The sequence below is a fragment of the Melospiza melodia genome, chromosome 5 (assembly GCF_035770615.1).
Source record: "Melospiza melodia melodia isolate bMelMel2 chromosome 5, bMelMel2.pri, whole genome shotgun sequence".
In the NCBI taxonomy this organism is placed as follows: Eukaryota; Metazoa; Chordata; class Aves; order Passeriformes; family Passerellidae; genus Melospiza; species Melospiza melodia.
Window position 1 is genome coordinate 30,595,081 of NC_086198.1, and position 26,633 is coordinate 30,621,713.

General features: G+C 35.7%; 1 protein-coding gene across 5 annotated transcripts in view; it reads right to left on the reverse strand.

Moving 5' to 3' along the window:
- LRBA (LPS responsive beige-like anchor protein) overlaps positions 1-26,633 on the reverse strand; it is a 368,498-nt gene that overhangs the window by 242,654 nt on the left and 99,211 nt on the right. For all 5 annotated transcript variants that reach the window (XM_063156757.1, XM_063156759.1, XM_063156760.1 and 2 more), the window contains 2 exons: positions 25,526-25,587; positions 6,905-6,969 (listed from right to left, as the gene is read on the reverse strand). In XM_063156757.1, coding sequence (XP_063012827.1) covers positions 6,905-6,969; positions 25,526-25,587 — 127 coding nt within the window. The remainder of the gene's footprint in view (positions 1-6,904; positions 6,970-25,525; positions 25,588-26,633) is intronic.

The window sequence follows — 26,633 nt, forward strand, 5'->3', positions numbered from 1 at the left end:
TTATTTTCCTGAACTTAATACAAGAGAAATGTGGATGGAGTGTGGATGGACACATTTTGTAGAAGTTGGACATGATTATTTATGAGTGCAAACACTCTGGGTACTGGGGCTACTCTTCTGCTTGCGGTGCACAGCAGATTCAAGGTCTCAGACAAACCTTTCTTCCCAAGCACTTTTTTTCCACACTGAAGTATTTTAAAACATGTGCTAAACTTTGAAAAGATGAGCACCCTAGTAAAAACAAGCAAGGGGATGGATTCCATGCTGGAAGCTAAATATATACTTGCATATTTGGCTGGGTCAGGAATGAAGTGCTGAACCACTGAGAGGAGGAGTTCTAGCCAAATACATGAGATAGACTGATTTTCATTGTTATGCGGGAAAACTATGAGATACAGAACTAAAACTCCTCCTCCAATTTCTGGCTGCTGAAGGCTTAGATGACAAAGTAAAAAAGCTGCTCCTTATAACAAGGAAAAATTAAGAAGTACAAGAGACAAAAATATAAACAGAAATGTGCAAAGCAAGAGTAAGTGAGAGATTGAGAAATTCTGGATTACTATTACTGATGTCTAACAATTATCAGTTTTAGTCAAAGTATGAAAAAAGGTTCTTAGGTGACATTGGCAACATTTAGGCACAAATCTATCACAAACTACTGTGGGGAGAGACTGTAAGTTCCATGTGCTCCACAACAGAGAACTCTGAGACAGCCAAGTAAGGTGACCTCTCCTACTTGCACTCCTTCCTCATAAACCTGGCATGTAGGAGATTCTCTGACTTCAAAAGGGGATATGTTCTACACGGATATAGGTGGACTTTTACGGGATCTGACTGTTCAATGTGCTAAGTAGTGGAATTACTGTTGCAAGGGCATTTTACAATTGCTTTGTGGAACATAGATTCTGTACTTTACAGATACTCTACTGAATTCTCAAAGAATATTGTTAGTCCATAAAGTCTTAAAGACTGAAGTTTGAACAAATTTATTGACCTAAAACGGGAGACCAAAAAAAAAAAAAAGAAAAAAGAAAAAAAAGGCACCCCAAAGCTGTGCAGACTCACCAAAATGCTGACTTGGACACACACTAGCATTAAATGAAACAGGAGTTTTAAAAGGTAGCTGAGGGAAAATCCAATATTTTCTATCTAGGAGAGCCTCTTAGGACATGGCAGAGCCCATTGAAAACCGTTGTGTGCACATTTCAAAGCCACTGCACAGTACTGTTGGGAGGTGATTTCTGAAAATGTCCCATGAGGTGGCAATAGCACAGTACATGCACACAACACAGCACGAATACCTTCTTGTTACACTTGCAATAATTTAGTTTTTAGAAAGCAGACGTTATCAAAAACTTTCCATATTAAAAAAAAACATTTCAGAACTCCCAGGTGCCCAAAAGTGGTTAATGAATTTCCTTTTTCATAGACCCAACAAATTAATTATGTATTCTCACAAGCAAAACCTACCTTTGCAACATAAATACCCTTCAAAACTCAGTGAAATAAAGAATTGGTTTTTCAAATGGTTGTGTCCACCACAGTATAGCTTAGTACACACACATGCACACAAAAAAATCAGGTAGCATCAAGAACCCCACCCAAGTCAACTTATCCAGCTCTGGCACACATTCAGGCTACAATTCCTAACTTTCAGCACATTTAAAATGCTATTTTAAGTCTAGCCTAATGATCTCATGTATTCAAATTCACACATTAACAAAGCTGCTTTTCCTTTTTTTTAAACAAACCAAAACAATAACCTCAAGACTCAGAAAATAAATCATCAAAAATCTCTTTTACAAAACGTACCACCTAAACAGAAATGGTTGTTAAAAATCGAAAAGGAAGGAAATGTGGAAACCATGTCTTTTTTTCTTATGAAACAAGACTGAGGTGCAGGTTCTGTCATTAGAATCTCAGGACAAGGAGGCTGCAGCACAGGGAGCAGACTAGCAGTAATCAATTCTACTTTGGACCAGACTGCATTTATCATTTTTCTCCAGAGCCTTTTTTGGTCAATTATGCACAAAGTCTGACAGTTATCATCCATTTTTTCATTAATAGCTGTATTTTTCTAACTGTTTTTCCATCACAGTAGTTGCTCCTATGGCAACACAACCCTCCAACATTCATTCCTTGAGAGTGACCGCAGCGTTGTGAGCGAGAGACAATTGAATGGGGCAGCCTACATCTGTCCCCTATTTTCCATTTAGAAAGCATCCAAATAATTGGCCAGCCAGCTTGATTGCCAAGTATTCAATATTAAAAATATTTGCATTCATGATCAGTCAAAAGCAATACACAGAATTTAAGACAAGGAACAGCAGGTGACATATGTTTAAATTTTGTTAGTATAGTTCTTAAATTCTTCCCCACCCCCTCAGCTATAAAAATATAGATGATTACAGCATTCCAGATTTTATACTATTAGATCTTATGTTTTGAGAGCATAATACTGTTGCATTTGGTTGTTTCTGGAGAGGTTTGGGACCTCTTTTTGGTTGGTTGATGGAGTTTTTACTTGCTACAGATATTAAATTTGCATTCTGTTTGTCTTCCTTCTCCTCCCAATAACTTCTGAATTAATTGCACAATTCCAACAAATATTTTTAATAGAAGGCTATAGTGTCTCAAAAATAATAATTTTAAATCCAAGGGAGCAAAAAATCCCTTCCAAGATTCCTTTGGGAAAAGAAAAAGAAAAAAAGCTGGTTTCAACTACACTGAAAGACCCATTAGCAAATGCTCTGACACAGAGGGGAGAATTTTGATTAGATTTCATTCCTCAATAGACAACAATGAACAGGGCAATAAAAAAAAGCTACAGAAAAACAAACATGGATACACTTATGAATACTTATGTTTTGAGTTGCCTTGATTGAATAAGAACTTGAAAAAGCAAAGGTAAGGAGAGAAAATTATACATGGATTCTGCTAATTTAATGAGATTGTCTTTAAACCAAATATTTGGGGACTATTTTAGTGAATATTAATTTACAAGTGTATAAAAATGTAAGCATAGAACATTGTTCCATAATTCTTCAGATGGCCAAGGAAACTGTGCTTGAGAATATTAAAATCAAGCATCTTCTAGAGTCTCTTCAACTGAAAATTGGAAAGAATAATTGCTGCAGCATGCTTAGGAGGAGACTGATCCCTCAACCCCTGCCATGCCAAAGCCATTATCACCCCAAAGGGGATAATAACTGTCATGCCTGCTCTCAAGCTCGAGTACGTTTGTTAGTGCCCTGACTGATACAGAAAACAAGATCCAGCATAAGAGATGCTTCACACTAAAGTGTGCTAATGAATCACAGCGACAGCAGAGGGCTTTCACCTTCACACAGCACAGGAGCTGCTCACTAACCAACCAGTCAACTACAGGAAATCAGGCTCTAGCAAAGAGGCATTTGTACATGCAAGGAAATAAAACAAAGCTGAGCTTGGTTTGGTTCATAAATAACAGCCCCACCATCTTGTGCATAAGGAGGAAACAAATTAGTTCCAGGGTGCAAAAAAGGAATCCGTCAGGGCACCTCAGAAGTCTCCAAAGGAGAGGGCTGGCCATGGCAGTGAACTAGATCCACCTAAAGGATGGTTCTGGTGAACAAATTCCCTGGCCATTACGTTCTCATGTTCAGGCTCCAAAACAGACTCACCCTAAAGGGAGGATCCAAAGGTGAAAGGCAAGCACAAAGAATGAAATCCAGACTGACAGAAGTTCAGCAGGCTAAGGAAAACATTTCACAACCTGTCCTGCTGCTGCACAGATGGCTCAGTACATGGAGGAGCCATGGGGACAGGCACCTTTTTAACAAGGTTTCAAAGAGCATTAATAGTGTCCCCAGACACTACAATAACAGAGAACAATACTTACTACTTTTTATTAAAACCAGATTAATGTTAAACGTAGCAATGTATTGAAATTGATGTATCTTTTACTGCACAGAAAGAGGTTATTCTTCATACCTGCTCCTTTACCTTACATTCTGTAGCTTGCTGGATTTCTGCACTGGCATTTTTCTTTTTACTATGCTTGTAACCTGGACTTCAGGCCTTCAGTTTTGTATTTCTGTTTTAGGCAGCTTTACAGTTCTGTATTTCCACCCACCAGCTTCCTGTTCAGAGATTTTCTTTCAGTTCAAGACTCAAAACTTCACAAACTAATCAATTCTGCTCTACACATGAAGAGGGTGTGATCTACCTGGAAAGGCAGGGAGCAGCTTTTCTGAGGAACACATTAGTTACTTGTGAACATGGAGAAATTCAGGCCAACACATTCTGAATGCAGCACACACACAACAGATCTTACGAGTCCCAGAGGCAAACTTTCTGCACATATTTCTGTCCAGGGAATCCTAGCCAAAACATGGCAAGCCTAAATCTAAAACTTCCAACTGCTGAGAGAAAGAGAGGTATATTCATACCTTTCACATAAAAGCAAAATATACTTTGAAAGCAAGCAGAAGAGAGATTTACATCTCCCCTTCTAGACTTCTTCCAGAAAGATTTTTCAGTCATCTCATTTGCCCAATAAAAAAAACCCAGTGGAACATACCTCAAGCTGGAATATCCTACAGCACAATTAGTCCAAAAATTCTAGTAATAAGCACTGGGAATAAAACTCTGATTTACAAAGATTATAGGATGACCAAATTCCCCCCACCAAGGCAGTAGAAAATAGCAATTCTGTGATTCCACAAATTCCAGGCAGTTCTTCCAGTCCTTGATTTTATTTATTGTAACTCCCACGTCATGGTGCCCTACAGAAATCCCTCCCTATCCCATCCTTCCCTGGTGCTGAACCAGTTCTGTCTTTTCTACAACTACTTTGTCATATTTTCTTGTGCACTTGTAGAAACAATCTAAAATTCAGCTTTTATTGTATAACTATGCAGCTAAAGTCTAAATCAGAAGCATTCAGATATTTTCTTAAGTTTCAATTAAAAGACTTTAGCTTTTGGAGTTTCTAAGGCTATAATGCTATGGCAAAAATATACAAAAAATAGCAAATACAATAAAACACAAGGTCTGAGATGTTTTAGTCCAAGTGTTAGCCTATGTGCAAGAAAAATAATGTGCAAATTGCATAAAGAGAAGGAAAGAGTAGTTCTGGAATACAGTTCCTATCATTTGAGGGATAATAGTTTGATTTTAGTGATTGCTGAAAAGCCACAAAGCACTGCAATTCAGCAGTAATTATAAAGGCTCCTATAAACAGCAACAGAAGAAAATGGAGGCAGATAGGAGGAGTAATTTTTAAGAAATTAATCCCCTCTCCACCAAAATGAATGTTATGCTCCCACTTAAAAAAAAAAAAAAAAACCCTTAAAAGAAAACCCAACTCTGCTACACGTCAGAAATGAAATGAAGTAACAATTACACAGACATTTTCTGCTAACCAAAACCACACTTCCTAGTCTTCAAGGGATCATTTGTCCCTGAGACAACCACTCTGGCTCAGGCTAGAGTTGAAGTTATTGATGTTGTTCATGGAGGTGGGGGAGTGATTCCATCTGTCTGTGATGGGCACTGCATGTTTTGAGGAGAAAATAGTCAATTCCAAACAGTTTACTGATAGAAAGCTTGACCTGGACGAGCTGAATAGCTACTGGGTGACTGCCATGCACAGCTCAGTCTCAGCAACTGATTTGTCCATGATAATCATCTTACACAGATGAACCTTACATTGTGGTTTACATGTGTGTGGGATCTCTATGTTATCTATGCTAATAAAACATTAATCAAAGGCCAAATTTATAGCAGGCATTTTGTAAGTAAGGTCAAGACAGGTCAGCCTCACATAATAGGAAACAACTATAGGCTAGATCTTAACACTGTAACTGAACACCCTTGTTACTTTACCTTGGCCCTTGGGATCAAGACTAGTAGCAAAATGTTTTTCCTGCCTCAGAATGGTGTTTCGCCTACCATAAACTGAAATGCAACCATTAAAAGCCATTAAAATGGCCATTATTTTTATGTATCTTGAGAACATTTACATCTTAAGAAAAAAATATCTCAAATAGCCATTTCTCCATTCCTAAAATGATAAAAAGGTATTTCCATAGCATATTAATTTATGTGATAAATTATTATGGTTTTAGTTAGATAGTTGTCCTAACTACATAAAATTTATTTTCTATTTGGATTCTAACCAGCTGAAGTTACTCACTAACTGAAGTTACATTTAAATAAATGGCATTTCTTATAAAACACCTTAGGTAACTCAATAAGACGTCTTGAAAAAAATCCTTTAGAAAAAGGTAAACACTGTTCTTAGTCTGCCTCAACAACTGATTCAATATTAATGAATAATATATTGATGGTTCTGAACACTGCTACAAGTCAAAGAGCATGGCCTCATCACCTGCTCTGTCATTTTCTGTAAGTTTCAATAATATACATATAAAGTTATGGATAGAACATTAAACTAATTGGTAATATTAAGAGGGTTTTTTCCTTAGAGGGCCTCTCCTCCTTTCTAGTTTAAGAGATAGATCAGAAATGAATGAGCAAACTGGAATCTAATTTTTGAGACAGAGGCTTATCTCACAATTCCTAGCAGTAATGTCTTTCAAATATCAATTCCCTTTCTCAAGAGATTAGCTGAATACAAATTATAGCTTCAACATTAACCAGTACACAAGGACAGGAAGAAAGAAAATCCATGACACACAGATAAGCAAAGTATTTAATGAAACTAAAGAGCATTAAGATTCTGCAAAATCCCATATTCAGAATTAGAACGGAACCAAAGAACTAAAGAACATGAAACCATGCTCGTAAAACTTTACAAAAATTACACAAAAAGGAAGAAGAAAAATTATTTTTAAAAAGTTTCAAGGCACAGAACTCCCTGAAGGCTAAGGCAGAGGTGCTATCAAATATTGTGACTTACCTTCCTTCATTAACAAGCTCAATAAAGGCCAGGCCAGCATTCTTCTGTATAGAGTTTTGCCACTCCTGGGTAAAGACAAAACAGAAGAGAAAACTAGCTGTATAAAAACAGAACTTGGAAGAGGCATTTTCAGAGACAAAATAAGACCCTTTCTTTTCCACTTTAGCAATTTACAGCACCCTCAGCAAACACACAAAGCATTAATTGTGTGCAGACCTGGAAGCCATGAATGCCAGCATGAAGGAACAGGGCAGCATCATTTACTTAAGGTCATATTAATGGGAGAAGAAAATCCAAAAACATCCCACAAAGGATTCCATCATTGTCCTTTGTTATGTCATGCAATAATCCTGAACTTGCTCTGGTTCATGGATGCTTTTTGCCTTTTTGAACCATGATAGTGGCTGAAACTGTTTCACATTAAGGCAAGGGTTATCTCTTAGACACAAATTTCTCTTGTAGCTTAAACCCTAGTAGGGATATTTCCTAATAACAACCCTCACTTCAGCATCACATAGTCACCTCTAATCATTTAAAAAACATCTGTTAACAATCCAAATATTGCACCATTAACACATTATGTTTTTTTTTTTAATGTAACATTTTTAACACACTGAAATAATGCTAATGGTAGATGAACATGCACTGCACATTCCTTAAGTCCAGCTGAACCTTGAATTAAGCAAAACTCTACACCTCTTAAACATGTAGGTGGGTTTTGCCTGGCTCCCATAAGAGACACAGGGGAGCAACCAACTCAGATGACCTATCACTGGGGCTTGTTACCCTCATTTGAAAGATGAGAAGAAAACAAAATTACTTAACAAACATAGAAAATAGATTTTTATAATCTTAGACCACATAAGAACAAGTTAACCTAGTTAAAAATTAGAGCAGTAAATAAGTGTGTACCTCATCTTTTGGGGGAAATGTAGGGGCAAATAGAACAGGACAAATACAGCTCTTGATTTAACTCATCAGCTCCTCTAATCTAATACAAAAGACTGATTCTGCAGCAGACAGATAGTTAAGTTTCATGTGCTGTTCCACATCAGCTTCCTTGGTTTTTTACTCTTTGTTCTATGAAATAATAATCCTACTGATTATCTACATGATTATTACTGTGGTTATTTTAAAAAAATCTCATCAGCTAAGGCAGGGAAAAAGTTCAAAACAGGAAAAACATCTTAAACAAATTTCAGATTTCTGAATGTAGGAGGTTTTTAACACACAGTGTCAGGGTGCATTTTTTGGTGCTCAGTGTTGCAGAATTACCTCTCAGTCAGTGAGACAAAGGTTTGATCAGACACACACTGAAACAACGTTGTTATTCACAACTTAAATCCTGCCTCTCTGCCCCCACCAAAAAAAAAAAAAAAAAGTATTTGCAAATTTCAAGTGCAGGGGAGAAATTATTACTCTGATTTCTCAAGCTGTTTTTCCAGGCCTAACACATGCTTATCATGTTTATCATGCCCATCATGTTTAAGCTGCAACAATGCATTACAATTTTCAAGGAGTCAGAATTAAAAGCAGAATAACTGGAACACGTGATGTATTATTCATCACACATTATAAATGTAGTCTAGTGGAAAACAAAAAGCCTTTCAGTTTCTAATACTCTAAATGAAAGAACACATGCAAATAATCCTTCTAAGAGGTTTTAAATGTAGTATCAGGTTCTAAATATTTAGCTTTATATAATGATAACTGAAACTATTCTGTTGGCTGAAGTGTGAGAAAACTCTAAAAAAGCAAAATATTTTTTTTCCCTTTATGACACTGTCCATCTGCTGTTCTGCTTTTTAAAGAGCTCACAACAATACCTGAAAATTTAATTGGTGAAGATGGAGGCTGCCAAAAGTGAAAAGAAAGTGCATTTATCATGATACTTTTCAGCATTTTCCTCTACATCAGACATCATCAAAGAAGGTGTTAGTCTAAACATTTTCATAAATCACAGCTGAACACACCCTAAAGCTTATTTTAATAGTTGAAAGAAAAGACTAATGGTCTTCATCTTTCATGATCCATTCAGTATTTCCCCACAGTATATGTTCACTCTCAAACAATTACACTCAGTATACATATTGCATTATTATATCAGCATCTTAGTTATCCATCTCCCAAAGGTATTAGCGAAAAAACATGTTAAAAGCTTCAAACTCAACTACTAATGCAACTAAATAACTATAAAACACATTTCAGCACTTTTCTGAGGAAGGGCTAATCAACTGAGTCGATAATTTCATACCTGTTCTAAGCTGTAGGTAATTGACCATCATTTCCCGTGGCTGTAAATGTTCAGTGACCAAGAGACATCATCTACTTCTAATGCTTTTGGTCACTGAACTCTCAACAGTGAAGCAAGGGGAAAACCAAGAAGCAATAGACACGATCACAAATAACTTCAATGAAAAATCACCATAACAAGGACACAAATAAGAAATCACTTTTTATTCAAATACTTTGTCTGATAAGGAAATTTCCTAACTCGTTACTGTGTCACCTATTTCCTTAATAGAAACTATAAACAGCCCCATAAATACCCTAGGCAAGGACTAAAACCTTTCCTGAAATGGTGCTGCAAACCTGATCTGAATTATAATTTTGTATGAAATAACATACTACATTTCCTTTCTATACAGCTCAACTCTGAAGTGAGCAAAAATACATCCCAGTCCCCTATAGCTTTAATTTTATATCACCAACAAGTTTCATTAGCACAGTCTTACTGAGTGCACAAGGGTCATTAAATGAAAACATTAAACAGTAGTGGTCTTAAACCCCTCCTTTCAGAAACTAATCATCTCCCTCGAGGTTGATATCATGACCCGTTGTCCTATTTGAGTAATGCTGGGGTTATTTAATCTGTTTTACAGTGGGGGTTTTTAATTAACCTTAACTAATGATCAGTTGTAGGACAGCACCAAATTCTCTAATAAAACTCATAAATTACTACATTTACTTTTTTCTAGGAAATATCAAGACCAACAGCATGCATTAGACTATAACCAAAGACCAAAACACAGAAAATACCACAAGCTGGATAAGACCATAGCCAGCAACAAGATTAGTCTAGCAAACAGGCTTCAGTTCTTGTACATCCCATTTTATGTCATTGTGCCTACATGTGTATGTGTAGCTATCTCAATCTTCAGATGCATTTAAAAGTCTTCCACACTATTTCATCCTCATATTTCCTTTCATATAAAACAAGGTACATCTCTAATCCCACAGAATGATCAGATAAGTGAAGTTCTTAAAAAAATTCTGCCTTGAATTCAATCTTTTTCCATTTGTTATTGGCTTCCTATCCATTCTGAGTATCCTTGTTCAGATCAAATACTTCAGGAACTGCTTATTTACCCAAAAAGCCTTTTTCTGTGAGCACCGGATAGCAGGAGCCAGCTTCATAACAAAGAATGCAGTTGGTTCTTTACACAATGTGCAAAGAATCTATCCCCAAAAGCATACCATGGTGATTAAAAGTTCAATAGGATCAAGAGGAAACAGAACAAGTACACATTAAAAAAAATAAACGCATTAATATTGGCTAAATACACAGAAACTGCATCCAATTCAGAAATACCCTCAGCAAAAGTTGCTGGAGAGTGGAAGAGTATCATACTTGTTCCATTTTATTCTTTTTGAGCATGTCTTTGTGTCTATAGTTGGAGATAGGACCAGAAGTAAAGTGGAGCCTTTATCTAGCCCAATATAAACATTCCTAAACTGTAATCACTCAAATACCAAGAAAATTTTGTTGATACACATTTTTGTTGGTTTGGAATTTGAAATGCTTGCCTACAGGCAGCAAATGAACATATCCCCCCTCAGCTGTACATCTTTGATAAAGTAATTTAATTGTATTTTAAACAATTATGGCAGAGGTGTTGGCTCTAGATGTTCTTTAAGATCATTCTCAACTCCAACCATTCTACAATTCTCTTAATACCTCAAAGCATACATTCTTCAAGGTATATACAAACATTCCCAACACCAACCCATCAACTAGTCTGATGGCTAAGCAATTAACCATGGATCTTGAACAGAATATTTAAAACATTTCCAATAAATGAAAACTGCTTTATTTCCAACTGTAACAAACTGCTCTGCTGCTCTCATTCATATATAGACACATGCACACTCCTTAAAAATTCATTTTTCTCAGAAACTTGAAAAAAAATCCTTCTAAACAGTTTAACATATTCTACAATTAAGGATTATATCTAGCAGTGGAAACACTCATCAGCAGGCAAAAAAGAGAAAATTCTTCACTAATCCATCCTTCCCATAAAGCTGGTGGAGTTTTGATAATTTATTTTGGTTATGAAACAAAGGAGAAGGATGACTTTGGTACTGACAACTATGAATGGGGCACTAAGGAGCAGGGTGGGAAAATGTGTGAACATATGACTAAGAGACATATTATATCCTAGAGTAAAGGTCAAATCTGCATGAAAAACTTGTTCATAGAGAGATACACTAATCTTTAAGTGCCTAAAGTAAACTATCAAGAACTTTTCAGCAGTGTTTGCACTTGGTGTCAGCACTCTCTCAGCACCACATCCACTACAGGCTTGAATGAACTCAGCAATAAAGAACATATAGTGAAAAGTAGATTATATCTCAGCTGGGCTCTTCATAATTAAAAAAAGTTAGACTGCGTGTTAAGCAGAATCTCTGAAAACATAAATTACTTTTAAAGGTCGAAGCATGCTTCAGTTATTTTAATCTATGAAAGTCCATTGAAAAAAATTAGAAGCAACATGGATTAAAAGGAAATCATATCTAGAAACCATGCAGCAATTTAATATCAAAATTAGCAAAGGCCAAGTACTTACAAAAGAGGAGCATTTTGCAAAGATGTGACACAAATTAATATAAAAATAACACGAGAACACAATTTAGATAGTTATCCAGTATATATACAGACATACCTGTATGCTCAAATAAAATTTAAAAACCAGAAACAGATAAAGAAGGAACAATAGGAAACTGGCTAAGAAAAAAAATAATTTCAATAAATATTTTCATGACCCTTTCTCTACAGAACATCACTACTGTTGCTGAACCCTGAAACAAAGTGAGAACTTGCAAAAATATTTACTACTGTCTTAAAAATTCAGACCCTCTTGTCACCCAAAAAACATTATCGAACAGGCTTGGATTCACTGAAATTTAAACAAAGGCTTCTCTATGAAAGCTTTAACATGGCATCTCTGTAACAAGCCCAAGTACCTCACTAATCAATAGAGAGGGTTTGATTTCAATAAGGGTGATAAAAGTTACTCTAACCCTGGCCAGCTACAAGCTCTCAACAGATGATGGTCATTAGGGCTCCATGGGGTCCCACGTACTCGGGCTGTACAAATGTGTCCTATTAGCACAGGGCCTGTCTGCTTGGCAACGCCGGGCTCAAGACAAATGGCAGCTGCTGCCCTTCAAGGTCTGAAGTCAAGTCCTCTGGGAATCTGAAAGCCCAACTGGAAAAATCAAGGCCTGTTCATTAGAGACTGCTTCAGGGGAAACTTGCAAGGCTGCCATTAGAACTTTATAAAAGAGCTAATTATTTTTATAAGACTTTTAAAACTATCAAGCACACCCAGTTATAATAAAAAGTATTTACTGCTGGCATTCCATTAAAAAAGACATTGCTTTTTGTCAAAAAATCTGCTGGTGACAGTACACAACTGAAGTCTTTGTATTGAAAATTTTAACGAGTTTTTTAGGAGAAAGTTGTGTAAAAACTGACTAGATGAGAGAGCTTCTCAAGCGAAGGTACAACACCATGCCCACTAATGTGAGAAAATATCCCAAACACACTCATATCCAACTACTGAACCACACATACAGGTGGGCTGAGATTGTGCATGCATGATTATCTACCCCTAAAAAACAAAAGGAATTCAAGAAACAAGCACATTCAGTGTTGCAAAGGTGACTGAAAAGAACAAGCAAAATCCTTGTTCCAAATCTGCACTGCTGAGGAACAGCCAAACGTGCTGCAGTATGTGTGCATTAATAAATCAGAATGTATTAATAAGTCAGAATGGCACAGGACCCACATGGTACCTAACATTAAGGCTAAGCAGAAAAATGAAAATTACCACTGTTTCAGTATTTTTCCTCTGTTTTATCAAACACCAAAACAAATAATGATAACTCCTTTCATAAAATGTACTCTGGGGAAAAGTTGGTACATGACCTTTTTTTTTATTCATAACCACAAAATTCTTTACTATTTTAACTATTAAACCGAATCAAAGTTTCTGATACTGAAATATTTTCCCAGCTGCACAGCATGACAACACTGCATTGAGTTCTAAGGTAATAACAGATCACTGGTAGAGTATTTATTACAAATCTGTTAAAAGTGCTATATGAAATTCATTAGTGCTCCTTAATCAATTCTTGGACCAACACGCACATGAGCTTCCGACTGCCTAATTCAAAAAAGCAATTACAACCCTAGTCCTCATGTAAAAGGACGACAGAAAGAAGCTATGTGAAACCAGTTTAAAAGAATGAAAATGTAAAGAAAACAGATTAGGAATGATTTATATCAATGCCTAGTGCTGAAGTTAATTACAACTAACCCAATAAAATAGTGCCTTTATTATTGTACAGCAAGTAATAACCTTGGACGCAAAAACCAGAACTCTTTGCTGACTTTTGCATGCTCAATTCCACAGCACACTACATTAAGAATTAAAGAAGTAGTAAATAAGCCATACAGAAACAGCAGGTTTTTAACTAAAAGCAGAAGACTCCCCTGCTGTTTAACCATGTGGGTTATTCCATGTAAACAGAGCTTCCTATAAACTAGTATTATGTTGTTAGTGGTAAATGCCTAAAACTATAATGAGAGTTTAATTTCAATACTTAAAAGTTAGAGTTCAAGTCACAGTAAGCTTTTATAGATTCTGAGAAGAAATTATACACATGTAGAGCTGGAGTTACATACTTAAGTAGTAGATTATTCAGTAAAAATACCACAGAAAAAACTGTCAGCTTGTCAGACAATGCCTTTTATGCTATGAGATTACTCTCAAAGTGACAACTGTAGCCTTCTCTACAAAGGACATAAATCTATCCTAAAAAATACACTGTTGTGAAAAAATAGATATAAAATATTACAGCATATACAATCTTTAAAAACTACACACTAAAAATCTTGAGATAGGCTGAATTTGCCATAATTTATGGTAACACCAAATATTCTTAAAACAGCCATAAAAGAAAACTTTAACTTAATCCAAAATTCATACAAAATTATAAAAATATCACATATAAATACAATTATAACAGTAAGAATTTTCACAACATAAAAGCTGCATATCTCTCTGATCAAAATGCATAAGCTCCATTTTTGTATCTAGTTTCAAAGAAGTATGAAAAACTAGGGAAAAAACTGAATGAGTGGTTTTCAGGTCCCCAGTTTCTGAGGGAGGAAGCAATTTCCCCAGGCAGCTTTTCCCTTTCTCTCTCCCACTAGCAGGCTGTTGCCATGACACCCCATGAAACAAAATTAGGGGTCAGGTTTGAGTTCATCTAGCAGCAAACCTTCTCCACTGCAGTTTCCTCTCCAGGTTCTTTAACCATAGGCTATTTTCAATGCCAAGATGAAAGACCAGTTTCAGAAAGAATATGAACAGGAATCTTAAAAATTACTCAAGAAATCCAAGTAGCAAGCCGTTCTGTAAATAGGCAGCAATGGGAAGCACAAAAGTCTTAAGTCAAAGGAGATGAAACAGAAAAACAGACTTGAAGAAAAGCAACAACATAAGATGAACAAAGGGAAAAGATCCAAATAATTAAGTTGCATTGCCAGCATCATTTTCATGAACAACGGCAAACAAATTAAGGAATAGCAGGACTATAACACAACTGACCCTTGATTTCAGTACTTTTTTGTTTAACTGTGATTGGAATTTGAGATTTTGTAAAAACACTGAACAGGAAGGAAAATGCCTTTCAAGGTATACTACAAATTACAAAACTGAGAAAAATCACAGCAAACTCAGTGCTGTACAGCAGCACCAGTAGGGTTGGACTGGTCCCACTGATAGCAACATTCATCATCACCATGAAATAGCAGCAATCTTCCTGCTCAATGTTCTTAGCTTCAAATAAATAAATTTAACTAATAAAGAAATACAACACTGGTTTTGGAACCATAAGCCCCTTTATACACCAGGGAGGTTGGAAACATTGATCTTTAAGGATCCTTCCAACCCAAACCTTCTATGATACCATGATTCTGGTATCACCCTTTTCCCCAAATGTAGTTTGGTTTTTATGTAAACTCTCATAATGAATGCATGCACATGATGAACATGATTCTTGCTATCATTGTACCTTTGAGGGAATGAAATTCAAGTATCTAAACCAATCCCACCTCTTCACTCATAACACAGGATGTCCAAATTTGTCCCTTGATATTCCCTAAAACAATCCTATCCTAATGCAGATCTTTTTTTAAAAGATTTAGAGAAAATAAGGCTAAATCAATTTTTTTTAAAAAGGCAGAAAAACTACTACCTTTCCCATTACTCTCCACTTGCATACTCTGTTCCCTTCCTCATCCTAGATATATTGTCTTTATTTACCCTAAAACATAATATATATAAAACATGTTGCAACAAAGGTCTCTATTATCATCTGTCGCCACAATAAACATGATAAATAATAATTTTTTGCTCCTTTCACTGCAAATCCTTACCTGCACTCACCAAGCAGATTTACCAAAAGAAAAATATATCCATCTTGGTTTCAGGTAGAAATAGAAATAAATGTATGCAGAACTATTCAAAGAGCACTGGAAAATCCAGCTTTTTCTTCTGAATCAAAACTGACTCTGAACTAGGATCTAATACTTACTAGACCTCAATATCATGATTGCTGTATAATCTAAATTATGAGTTTTCATCACTTAAGTTACCACAAAATACTCAAGAAAAAATTAGTGCATTGCCAACAATCCTCGACAAGACAAATCTTTCCCCAGTTGCACAAACAGGCAAAAAGCAGAGATGCATGTAAGTAAGAGTGCAAGTCAGACAAGAAACTGAACAGCACCACTCCACAAAGTTTCTCTGGGTAGAACTTCCAGTAAACAGCACAAATCCTGAGTTCCCCAAGCAGTTCTGCCTGGAAACAGACACACATTATTTGGTTTATTAACACAAACAACAAAGTTCCCATATTTGTAATTAGTATTATATCAACAAGAAACATTGCTGCTCACTGAACTTTCCATAATCTCCTACCCCTCCCCTGCACTAACCCTCTTTCCATAGTCTCAAATTAAACAGACTGGCTGTAAAACAGCAGGGTGTCAAATTAAAGCACACTTTATTTTCAGAGGTCTCCACACTTCGCGGCTGACTTCCTGTCAGGAAGAGTTCCATTTCAGTGCAGAGCCCCACCAGCAGGGAGCTCACAGAATTAAGTGCCAGTTGATATTACTTTGTTTTGCATTTACCACCCCTGAGAATATTGTTCAAAGATCTAGTTATAAAGCCAGCGTGGTATCATCCTTCTGACTAGACTGCCAAGCCACAGGGTGTGCTCTTGCTGCACAAAACTCACCTTAAATGGTGGTGTTTTTTTAAGTCCTAGTGTGCTGGTGAAGCAACAGGATGCCTTTTTTCTTCAGAAAAGTCTTGTTTCTGCAGCTAAATTATGTTCCCTCAGTTTTGAACATCTGCAGCACTGTACATTAATGGAAATTAAGCTGTCCTGTTGCCCTATTCCACTCCCAAGATTCACATTAGACAATCCACTCTCCTCCCTGGACATAAAAACGTATACATTAATCAATCAAACTCTCAGCAACACAGCTTTAAGGGCTAATATTTCTAACTGTAGAGGGTGTGTTTTCCATTAAATTCACACCAACAGCATGCCCTGAATTTCTCAGCAAATGCAAATAATTTTTAACTCATGAGAGTTTTTATTCATATGAGCTTATAATATATGGGAAGTCGACAGAATCACTAAAGATTGTACTTTAAAAAAGAAAATCAGGGAGGAAAAATCCTCACTTTTGCCACAGAATTCTGTTTCAGTAAGAACAACTTCAGAAAGTTCATCTCTCTACACTCCAGTGTGGCAAACTATTTCAAAGAATCATTTTGTGGTTTGTAACCCTATCTTTTATCCATTTCTCTACCAAAAGCCTGCAAGACATATTGAATCCTCCAACCAGAATTCCATGAAACAATGCTTCTCATCACTCCAAACAAAAATGTCACAGTTTTACTACACCTGTACACTTGTACCTCTCGATACACTTTCTTAGTGTAATATATAGAACCCATCTTGACTTTTTTTCATACCTCAAAACTACAAAGCTCAAAATTCCTTCCCAGAAAGCAGATGTGTAGCATAAACCAAAAAACACAAGTGTTTGTTCATCTTAAAATCTCACATTGTACATTTCATCTCCAAATTGGAGAATGAGTAAACCCTTAAAACATCCTCCTAGAGCAAGTATAATGGAAAGATATAGGGATATAAAGCAGACACATTTTTACTGAGACCACCACCTGTCAGGATACAACTACCAAGTGCTTCTTGCATCACTAAGTCAATAATAGGTCACTTATTATTTGTGCAGTATTGGCAAAAAATTCTCAATACATCCAACCTATTTTCATGCTTAAGGCAAAAGCAAAGTTTAAAACTTCTTTGATTTCTATTACTAAGCAAACTGTCAGTATACATCCATTCATTCATGGCATATTGTTTCTTGCATGAGTCTATCACAACAATGTTTTTAAAATTTAGCCACTGTTGAACAGACATTTTAAATAACCTATCTATAATCCATACTAAAAGCACAATATTCCTGAAGCCAGCAATTACACCTAAGAGAAAAAACAGATTTCAAGCAGATCTGAAGTGAAGTCTGAACCTTAGCAATTTTAAGAACATGAGTTTGAAAGAAACTCCTACTTAAACATACTAGGGTGCTCTCCAAGCAATTCCATGGAACTCAACAGGCAATTAAACTCTCAAACAATTTAGAAAGCAACAGGAAATCAGAGTGGGAATGAAGTTCTTACAGACAGGCTTTGCATTACCATGGGGTTTCACACAGAAAATATTACAATAATCTACTTCTGGAGAGACAAAATCTACATATTGCTTAAGTCAAATAACAAAAAATATATGCAGCTGATTTAAATGTAATTTCAACATTCTCCAGTTCAAAGGAAAGGTTTTCCCAGCTGTTTCCATTTATTTCAATCTTATCAGATTTGCACTTCAGACAGTTATCTACCAATCTGATCTTCAGTTTCAGACGCTTGAAATGTATAACACAGTTCAATGAAGCAAGTAGCAAAATATCCATAGCACATGTAATCCATTTGTAATTATCCCAAGTACTCCACTCAGTGACAAATACCAAGCATGAAAGTTGTCAATAGACGTTTTCAGCACCCAAACTGAAATCCTCAGATTTCAGAGATGGAAGAAAAAGTCACACTCAGGAAGGTAAGAAGTTACACTATGCATAAACCCCCAGATATATCAGTGTAAGGCAGAACCCAGGTGTTTTGGAGAACAGATTTGGCAACACAACCTTCTGTTTTGTTAGAAGGAGACTTACTGACACAAGAGAATCTGAAATCCAAGCACCAAAGGACCACATTTAAGGAGTCTGGATTCCACAGCCAGTGCCCACCCACACCTTCCAGGACTTTCACTCACATTCTCCCAAGTTAATCCTACTGACCACTAGCCAAACAGCTCACTGTGTGTATATCAAGCGTCTTGCAATGCAGGAGAATGCAGAAATCTTGTATCACAACAAATAAAAGGAAATGGCAACTGAGGGCAAACAGATGAATCACAATGTTGCTTTTCCAAATTGAGAGAGCCTAATTTGTTTCAAAACTGCACTCTTCAACATGACTGCTGAATGCCTTTAAGCTCCTGGACTATTAGCTACTTTGTGAGGATTTGTTGAAACTTTTCAGACAGATGATTTTACCTGGTGATAATAATTGTTACCCAAAACATTAATTGAACTTAAATCTCTTCTGCTCCAGGAGAATACTTCGATAGCATGGCCCCTGGCCACTGTGAGATCTACCTTTTCCTCTCCCTGGCTTCCCATCCTCTGCAGATTAAAACACACATTGCAGGGGAAAAAGAATTTTTGATGAGAAAACAGTTTATAATGTAAAGTCTTTTCACTGAAAATATCAGAAGTAACACTATACATAAAGCTCAATTTCCCAATTACTTTCTATCTAGCTGCATCCCAAAAAAAAGGTTAGGACAAAGAGCTTCAATGTAGTTTTCCAGGTACAAAGATCATGTAGTATTTGTTACAATTACACTAGAAACATCACTACTGCTGTTTGCATAACAATCACTAACATGCTTGGCAATCCTATGTTTTCAAATGTTAGGATTTACAGTTTTATTAATGTGCCTGAATCCACTTGGTATGAAGCAGATCCGAGCAGCTTAAGAATGTAGATAGTCCACAGCAGAGTAAGATGATCTTGAATATTTTCCCTTCCACAGTCACCTCATCTCTACAAAAAGCTGGGTTAGCGAATATTCTTCCAATCTTCAAATACTTCAAAAGAGCAAAAGCAATAAAATTTAAAAATAATTTTAAAATATTAAAAAAAAATAAGACTAAAGTGCATTATAAAGTTTCTAGCACAACATTTCATGGAAAGTTAGTAATATAAAGCACAAGGCAAACACCTATGGGCAGGATTCATGCAAAATCTTTCCCTAAATTTCTCAATTTAGACATTGGTAAGTTCTTTTTTCAATTTTTGTGTGTTAAGATCTAAATCATTTTCATTTGCCTGATAAAGCTATGTTTCTTATCATTTTATCATAAAAGCAATCTATCACTGAAGCTTTTTAACTCAAGTACAGCTGCATTAATCTTTGATTCAGAGTAAGATCCTATTGGCATAAGTTCACACTGTATAAAAAGAAAACCTTTCCACTCCTGATCTCTTCTAAATGGCTTTTAAAAGGAAATTAGAGCATGCATTACAGCTGATAAAAAAATTACCTGACAGCTTACAAAATCCCTACAAAATCTACCCTTTATGCCAAAGCACACACAGATATATATATATTTTTGACCATATATCTGAAGGATTAGCAAATTCTTTTAAAACTTATTTTCAGCTGTTATAACAAAGTGATTAGATGGAAGAACACTCTTGTGACTAAAACATGATCATCTAATATTTGAGGCACATAAAAAGTATTCCAACAGCATTTATTCTCTTAATATCTCAACCAGGATATTGCTAAAGAGATTCCATGAATCTGCTGAGTTCAGCTGCCATGGTATCACAGTGACATTGGTCTTTAGATAACCCATAGTCAATTCAATTAAAACTTCATAGCAATCACTGCAGTTATCCATCACATCAAATTGCACTTAAAAGTAAATTAGGAACCAGTGCAGATCAAGAGCATCAGCATAATGTGTTCTCTAAACCAACACTGAAAACCTGCCATATTCTACATCAACTAAAATCTCCAAGCAATTCAAAGGCTTGCCACAATTTAGAACACACTGCAGAAATCCACTCCTGAGGTAATGAACTTGGATATTGATGCAAAGTTATTTTTCTGAGCAGAGGATACTCATAAAAGCCTGAAGATCCCACTGCATTCCACAAACACTTAAGCAATGGGGTGGAAGACAAAGGAGGCCATGGAAAAAATCTGCTGAAAAAATCCAACTCCTATTGCTCTTCCTTAGGGAAAATCATGAAATCATACAGTTTGTATGGGTACATGGAACATGTTGGTATTGCTCAATTAAGATTCCTTATCACAGTAAGACAGATAAAACTATCAAGATGCTGCTCGTGCAAGGAATGCACGCTGACTTCTTTATGAGCCCCAGAATCTACCAGCAAAGGGATTTGGTAGAATATGAAGTATCATCTAAAGAAATACTTGTGACAAAAATATCACCTCTTAACCAGTGACAAGTTAGACATGAAAAAAGAAAAATGAAAGCAAGCTAAAGACCTTTGCCTATAAGGGCAGTAAGACCAACTTTCACAGCGTAATTTTTTTCTGTCTTAATACTACTAATCAGCCTCTGCCATATTTTTTTTAAATGCACATGTAAACCTTCAAAAACTGTCAGAGCTGCACATGACATGTTCAACCATGATTATATTTCACTGGGCAATATGGGGAAATGCTATCTCTGCACATGAAAAATATTTGGAGCATTAGGGTTTCTGCTTCCCTCTTCCATCTCCCCATGGAAGTAATACTTTATCAAGGTCCACTATACATCTAACAGTTATGGTTATGCAATTATATTGCAATATATCATATTATTATTTTCAGAAGATAAAATATTCAGCGATTAAATTGACTGAAATGTTGGTCTTGGTTTTACATACACTATCAGCTACCAAGAATGTGTCTTTAGTCCTTTTGAAAAAACACTGGATAGAGGAAAGAGGAACCAAGAATCAGAACACCTTGAACAAGCACACAGGGTGCATGTGTGGGCAGTGGTGGTGGAGGGATCATACAAGTTTGTTGCAGTATTCATTCATATTCAGTTGTAACCTCTTAAATAGGTTGGGTGGCATTCCATCAATTTTAGAAAATTATCCAAGAGCTGAACAGTGTTGAATTAGATAGTGTAAGTTTATTTTGCAGTCTAGAACATTTAGACACAGTAGAAAAATGCTCTTAAGTAGAAGATGAAGCTGGGAAGAGCCACCTAATTAGTTCTCTAACACAAACTCCACTGACGATTCAGTCGATTGACTACAGAAAGTAGCATCTTTCAGGTCACAGAAATTCTGTAAATCCAAAGGCATCAAGGAAAATTACAGAACCTGTCTCACCTATTTTGTACCTTTTTACCTTGGAGCTACAATAATCAGACAAATGCTTCATGCATGTGAGCAAGAGATAAATATTTTTAATCCCTTCATGAGAGAGGAGGGAAGACCATAGTCTAAACTCATGTATTTCTACACAGTCATGTATTTCAAGAAAATATCTGACAAAGGAAAGGAAGCACAGTAGCATTTATGCTTTATGGACATGCACTCAATTCATCTATGCTGCTTTGAGTTTTAGGCACAGAGAGAGAGCCCTTCTAGATGAAAATGGTTTCTTCAGGGGTGACATCAGTCTCCCTGAGAAGAAGTCTTGACTCACAACTGCATGTGAGCACCTCCAACATCGTAATGCCACTCATTTAAGATGGGAGAACAGAAAGAGAACTTCTCTCTTTGGGCTGGTTTAATTACGCCGACAGGATGCCAGACCAGACGAGATGGTGCTTCCAGGTTCACTGTACTGTATGCATTTCTGATAAATGGGAAAAGAATAGATGACCTGGCAGAAGGCTCAGACAATAACATGTGATTTACAGGACATGAATGCAGCTACTATAAGATTTATCTGACAGCCCTCTCCGATAGTGGACTGTTGAGTATCCGATGGAATGATTTCTAGTCTGGAAAGTCTGCTACTGAGTAGCCATACACATTATTTATTTATTAGATGTTTTGGGTTGAAACCATTTTTAAATGATGCACTTCACAATGCTCAGCCATAAATTTAGCTTTAAACCCTAGAAGGGAGGTAGTGTTATTGGAATGTGTGTCAGACTGAATTAGGATGAGCAACACTACGCTTTTATAAAGTGGCCTTGAATGCAACGTCAATTCCTTCAAAAATGATATTAATGTCAAATAAGCAGGAACACTTTGCAGTAATATTAAATGAAGGATTCTTTATGTTTTGATAGATTTATAGAAATGTAAGTACACACACACAGACACGTCTCAAAATGTAGTGTGTCTATCAAAAAACACAACTGTTTTTGTCTTAGAAAAAGCCTTTTGTCTGTGTCTCAAACCACCTGTTTCTCTTTTTACCTTGTGTTAAACAGAAAGCAATATATCAACATGGAAACACAAAAACATGAAATAAGGGTCTTTTTCAATATGCCTAAATATATGAGTTTTAAACGAGAAAAGAAATTAACCAGGTGTCACAAATAGTTTCAGGGAATTGTACATCTTGAATTTTTTTTAAAATTACTTCACCCATTAAAGGACTGTATTTTCAAAATTTTATGAAAAAAACATGGTAGGATATTATTATTCCATTTTCCACTTCTACAGAAGAGAAATATAATTCAGCCACAGATCTAAATGAACATCAGAAAAATGTCAGGTGCTTCAGAAAAACAATCCAAGTATTTACATCGTATCTACAATGTTTAAAATTAATTTTGAGAAGATGTTATCATAAAAAACACCAAAGATTAATCAGAGCCATCTTTCAATTTCATAAAACGATGGCTGACAAATTTGTGAAGTTTTAAATCAAATTTGCAGATACTTACTTCATAACTATGCCACATTATTTATGTGATTAAAAACTGGTTTTTGACCTGATCTTTTGATCTTTGGCACCGCAACCTCTCCATCTCCTCTTAAAAATTAATTAAAATTTTAGCAAAAGGATATCACTTCATTTCCCACCCTATCTTGCAGGGGAAAAAAAGAAAATAAAAAGAAGGGGAAAAAACAGGAAAAAAATCAATCAAGCTCAACCCCATCTCCTCCCAGTATCTGTAAAATGTCGGCTTGAAATTCAATTTCATATCTCTCAAGCTTTCATGTAGCAAAAGACAGTTCACTTCTTAACAAAATAAATCACTTCTGTGATTGCCATGCTGACCTCTTTGAATTAGGAAAATTCAAAGTGAAAAATGTAATTATCACCCCAGAACAATCTGTATACATCTGGAGCTAATTTTAGATTCATTTCTCACATCATTTTTCATATTCTGCCAAAAATTACAGCTGCTATGTAACTTTAAAAAGACTTTGAGGTCTTTGTGACTTTATTGGTTTATTTCCACTACTCCACAAAGAAGCACCTCAGCCTGTGCAACTTGCACTGCCAAGCAATCACGGTAGCTTCAATTTGATTAGATTAGCATTAAGTGGCATTGTGACACATATGACAAATAGGTGCATTAGAGCACGTCATTTATTCCTTATCCTTTCCACTTCCCAAAACCAAACAAGTGACGTACAGTACAGAGCACAACATGATTTTAAGAAAGATTAGATTACCTTACCCAAAAAAAGGGGAAAGGTCAAGCACTAATTATTGATACAAGTAGCATGGATACCAAAAACTAATTTTTCTAAATGGCAATACCAGTTGTAAGACACATATTTAATACTTGGATTAGTTTTTACTTTAACATATTCCTGAATGAACAGCAAAATTTGTTATATAGATTTCTCAGCAGCAAAGATTCTTTTATAATTTAAATCAGCTGCAAGTTCATATTCTAGAAGTTGTGAACTATGTTCACTTCCAGTACTGCCGTATGTAAAATAATGTCTAAATTCCAAAAGTACCATAAGGAATATTAAATTCCTTTCAGGGTAAAATGATACCATATTTCCTGAGGAAGATGGAAAACTAGATGAGCAAAGTTCTGGTTACATTCATTAATAATAACCTCACTGGAAAACATAACTACTCTTCACTAGTTCATTGTAAAATCTATTAGGTGTAATCTCCAGAAGTAATTGTTCTTATTGCACTTTATTGACAACGCAGACTATCGATTTTTCACACCTTCTATGATTCTTTCATTTGTATTCATGAAATGTCTATCAGCACACTCTAAATAAATTTGGCAATATAGGCACTAAAACGAATGAATCGATGTGAAGAAACATTAATTTTGCATTATCCTTATTCGTCAGGCAAGCAAACCATAGGGGTTGTAAATGAAGGTCAAAGGTTCTGAAATGGGTCAGAACCCTTGACCTCTAGACCAATACCATTCCCATTAAAAAAGGCTATTTTAAAGTTTTAAGTAGGGGAATTTACTACCAGAAAGGTATAATTTTAAGGCACCAAAAGAAAGGCTCAATAAAAACAGTCTTCCATTTAATTACAAAAAAAAAAAAAAAAAAAAGGCAAGAAACCCCCCAAAAAATCCAATTAATAAAGCATACATAATTTTAAGAAAGTTCCTTAGGCTCTGTTTTTTGAACCACAGAAACAGGCAGCTCTCAAGTTCTTACATATCTAAAATCAGTTTGCCTTTAGGAATGTAGAATGTCCCAAACTGATGACAACCAGGGTTGCTTTCTTAAATTTTTCTCAAATCCTTAGTACTTGTCAAATCAATTAGGAATGACAGGGTTTTTAAAGTATTTATCACTCATTTCATAACCTCTACACAACAGGAAAAATTCTATTTATCCCAGAGGATTCAGCATGTCAAGATGCAGGAATCAATCAGTTTCTTTAACTTTAATATTATATTGATCCTATCTTATCTTACAAAAATGACAGCACAGAATTATGTAGGCACACCATCTTCAAGGTTATGTAAATGCTCAACAGCAAGGAAACAAAAACCCACTTGAATAGACAGAATTACTATTTTTTTTAATCAAAAGGCTTTGTACATTATCTTTTAACCTATTACACATGAAGCTAAATTAAAAGTAAAATTTAGAGTAAAATTTTATCTGTAATTTCCATTGTGTTCAGAGAGATCAATTTCAGACATTATTACTTAAACCTCACCTGAGAGCAAAGGAGCATCACCAGCTCCACAACTGAACTGCTCGATTTCATGCACACAAGACCTACAAAAGGAAAAAAATTATACATAAATGCATGCTCTTATGGTACCAGCTATTAACACAAACTGTTTTGAAGTGCAATAGATTTGACAAACAAAAGAAAGCTGAAATTTTCATGCCCCTTCCAGTTCAATTTTGTACTTTATCAGCACAAAATAAAAGTACGTATGTGAGAGGGAAATCATAAATTCCATGCCTTCCATCTAAAAGAAGCAGCTAATGGTAATTCTTACCCCCATTACTCAGTTTCATAAATGTTTGTATGTCAAAATGATCAGAAGTGTGGTTAACATATGTTATATTAATCCACTGTATCTACATTTTGCTATTTCTCGAAGGATTGGGTCATTATATATGCAGAGAAGGGAAATGGCTTTATGACCTCTGCTTTCTCCATGACGCGTTCTCCTTTCAGCCCCCAGCTATCAATCAAGTTTCCATTTTGTTTCATGGCAGCAGACATCCCAAACACTCTTATTAGTACTTTGACCCTTAACCCCACACTAAACCTAAGCAGAAGTGCAAGCAGTAACCTATTATATATTTTCAGTTTTTTACAAACTAATTTGAGTATTATTATTTGTGTTCGCATTTTGGGTCAGGTTTGTCCATAACTGGGGTTTAGAACCAAAAATTGGTTTCATGTGTTCATTTTTGTCCAGACAGTTCATACACTGCCAGTTATTATCTTGCTTTTTCTTTGCTCATCCAATTTATGCAATACTCACCTATCCATCTACATAACTATATTACAATCAAAATACTTTGAACCAGATTCTCTTTTATCTTCAAAAATAAAGCTTTGAGAAAAACTGCTTTTCTGGTTCTTCTTCTTATTAAATGAATGAAATAAATTTGTTCACAAGACAGCTTCTATTAAAATGTTTATCAGCTAAAATGATGTCCAAATGCATAAACAAAAGCAGAATCCCATCTTTTCGAGTCTCAAAGAAAGTGATTCATACATTTCTTCCTTCCATTTCTTCTTACCTCAAATGGTAGCAAGCTAAACTCCCAAACTAAACAACTTTAATTTGTGAAATTTAATG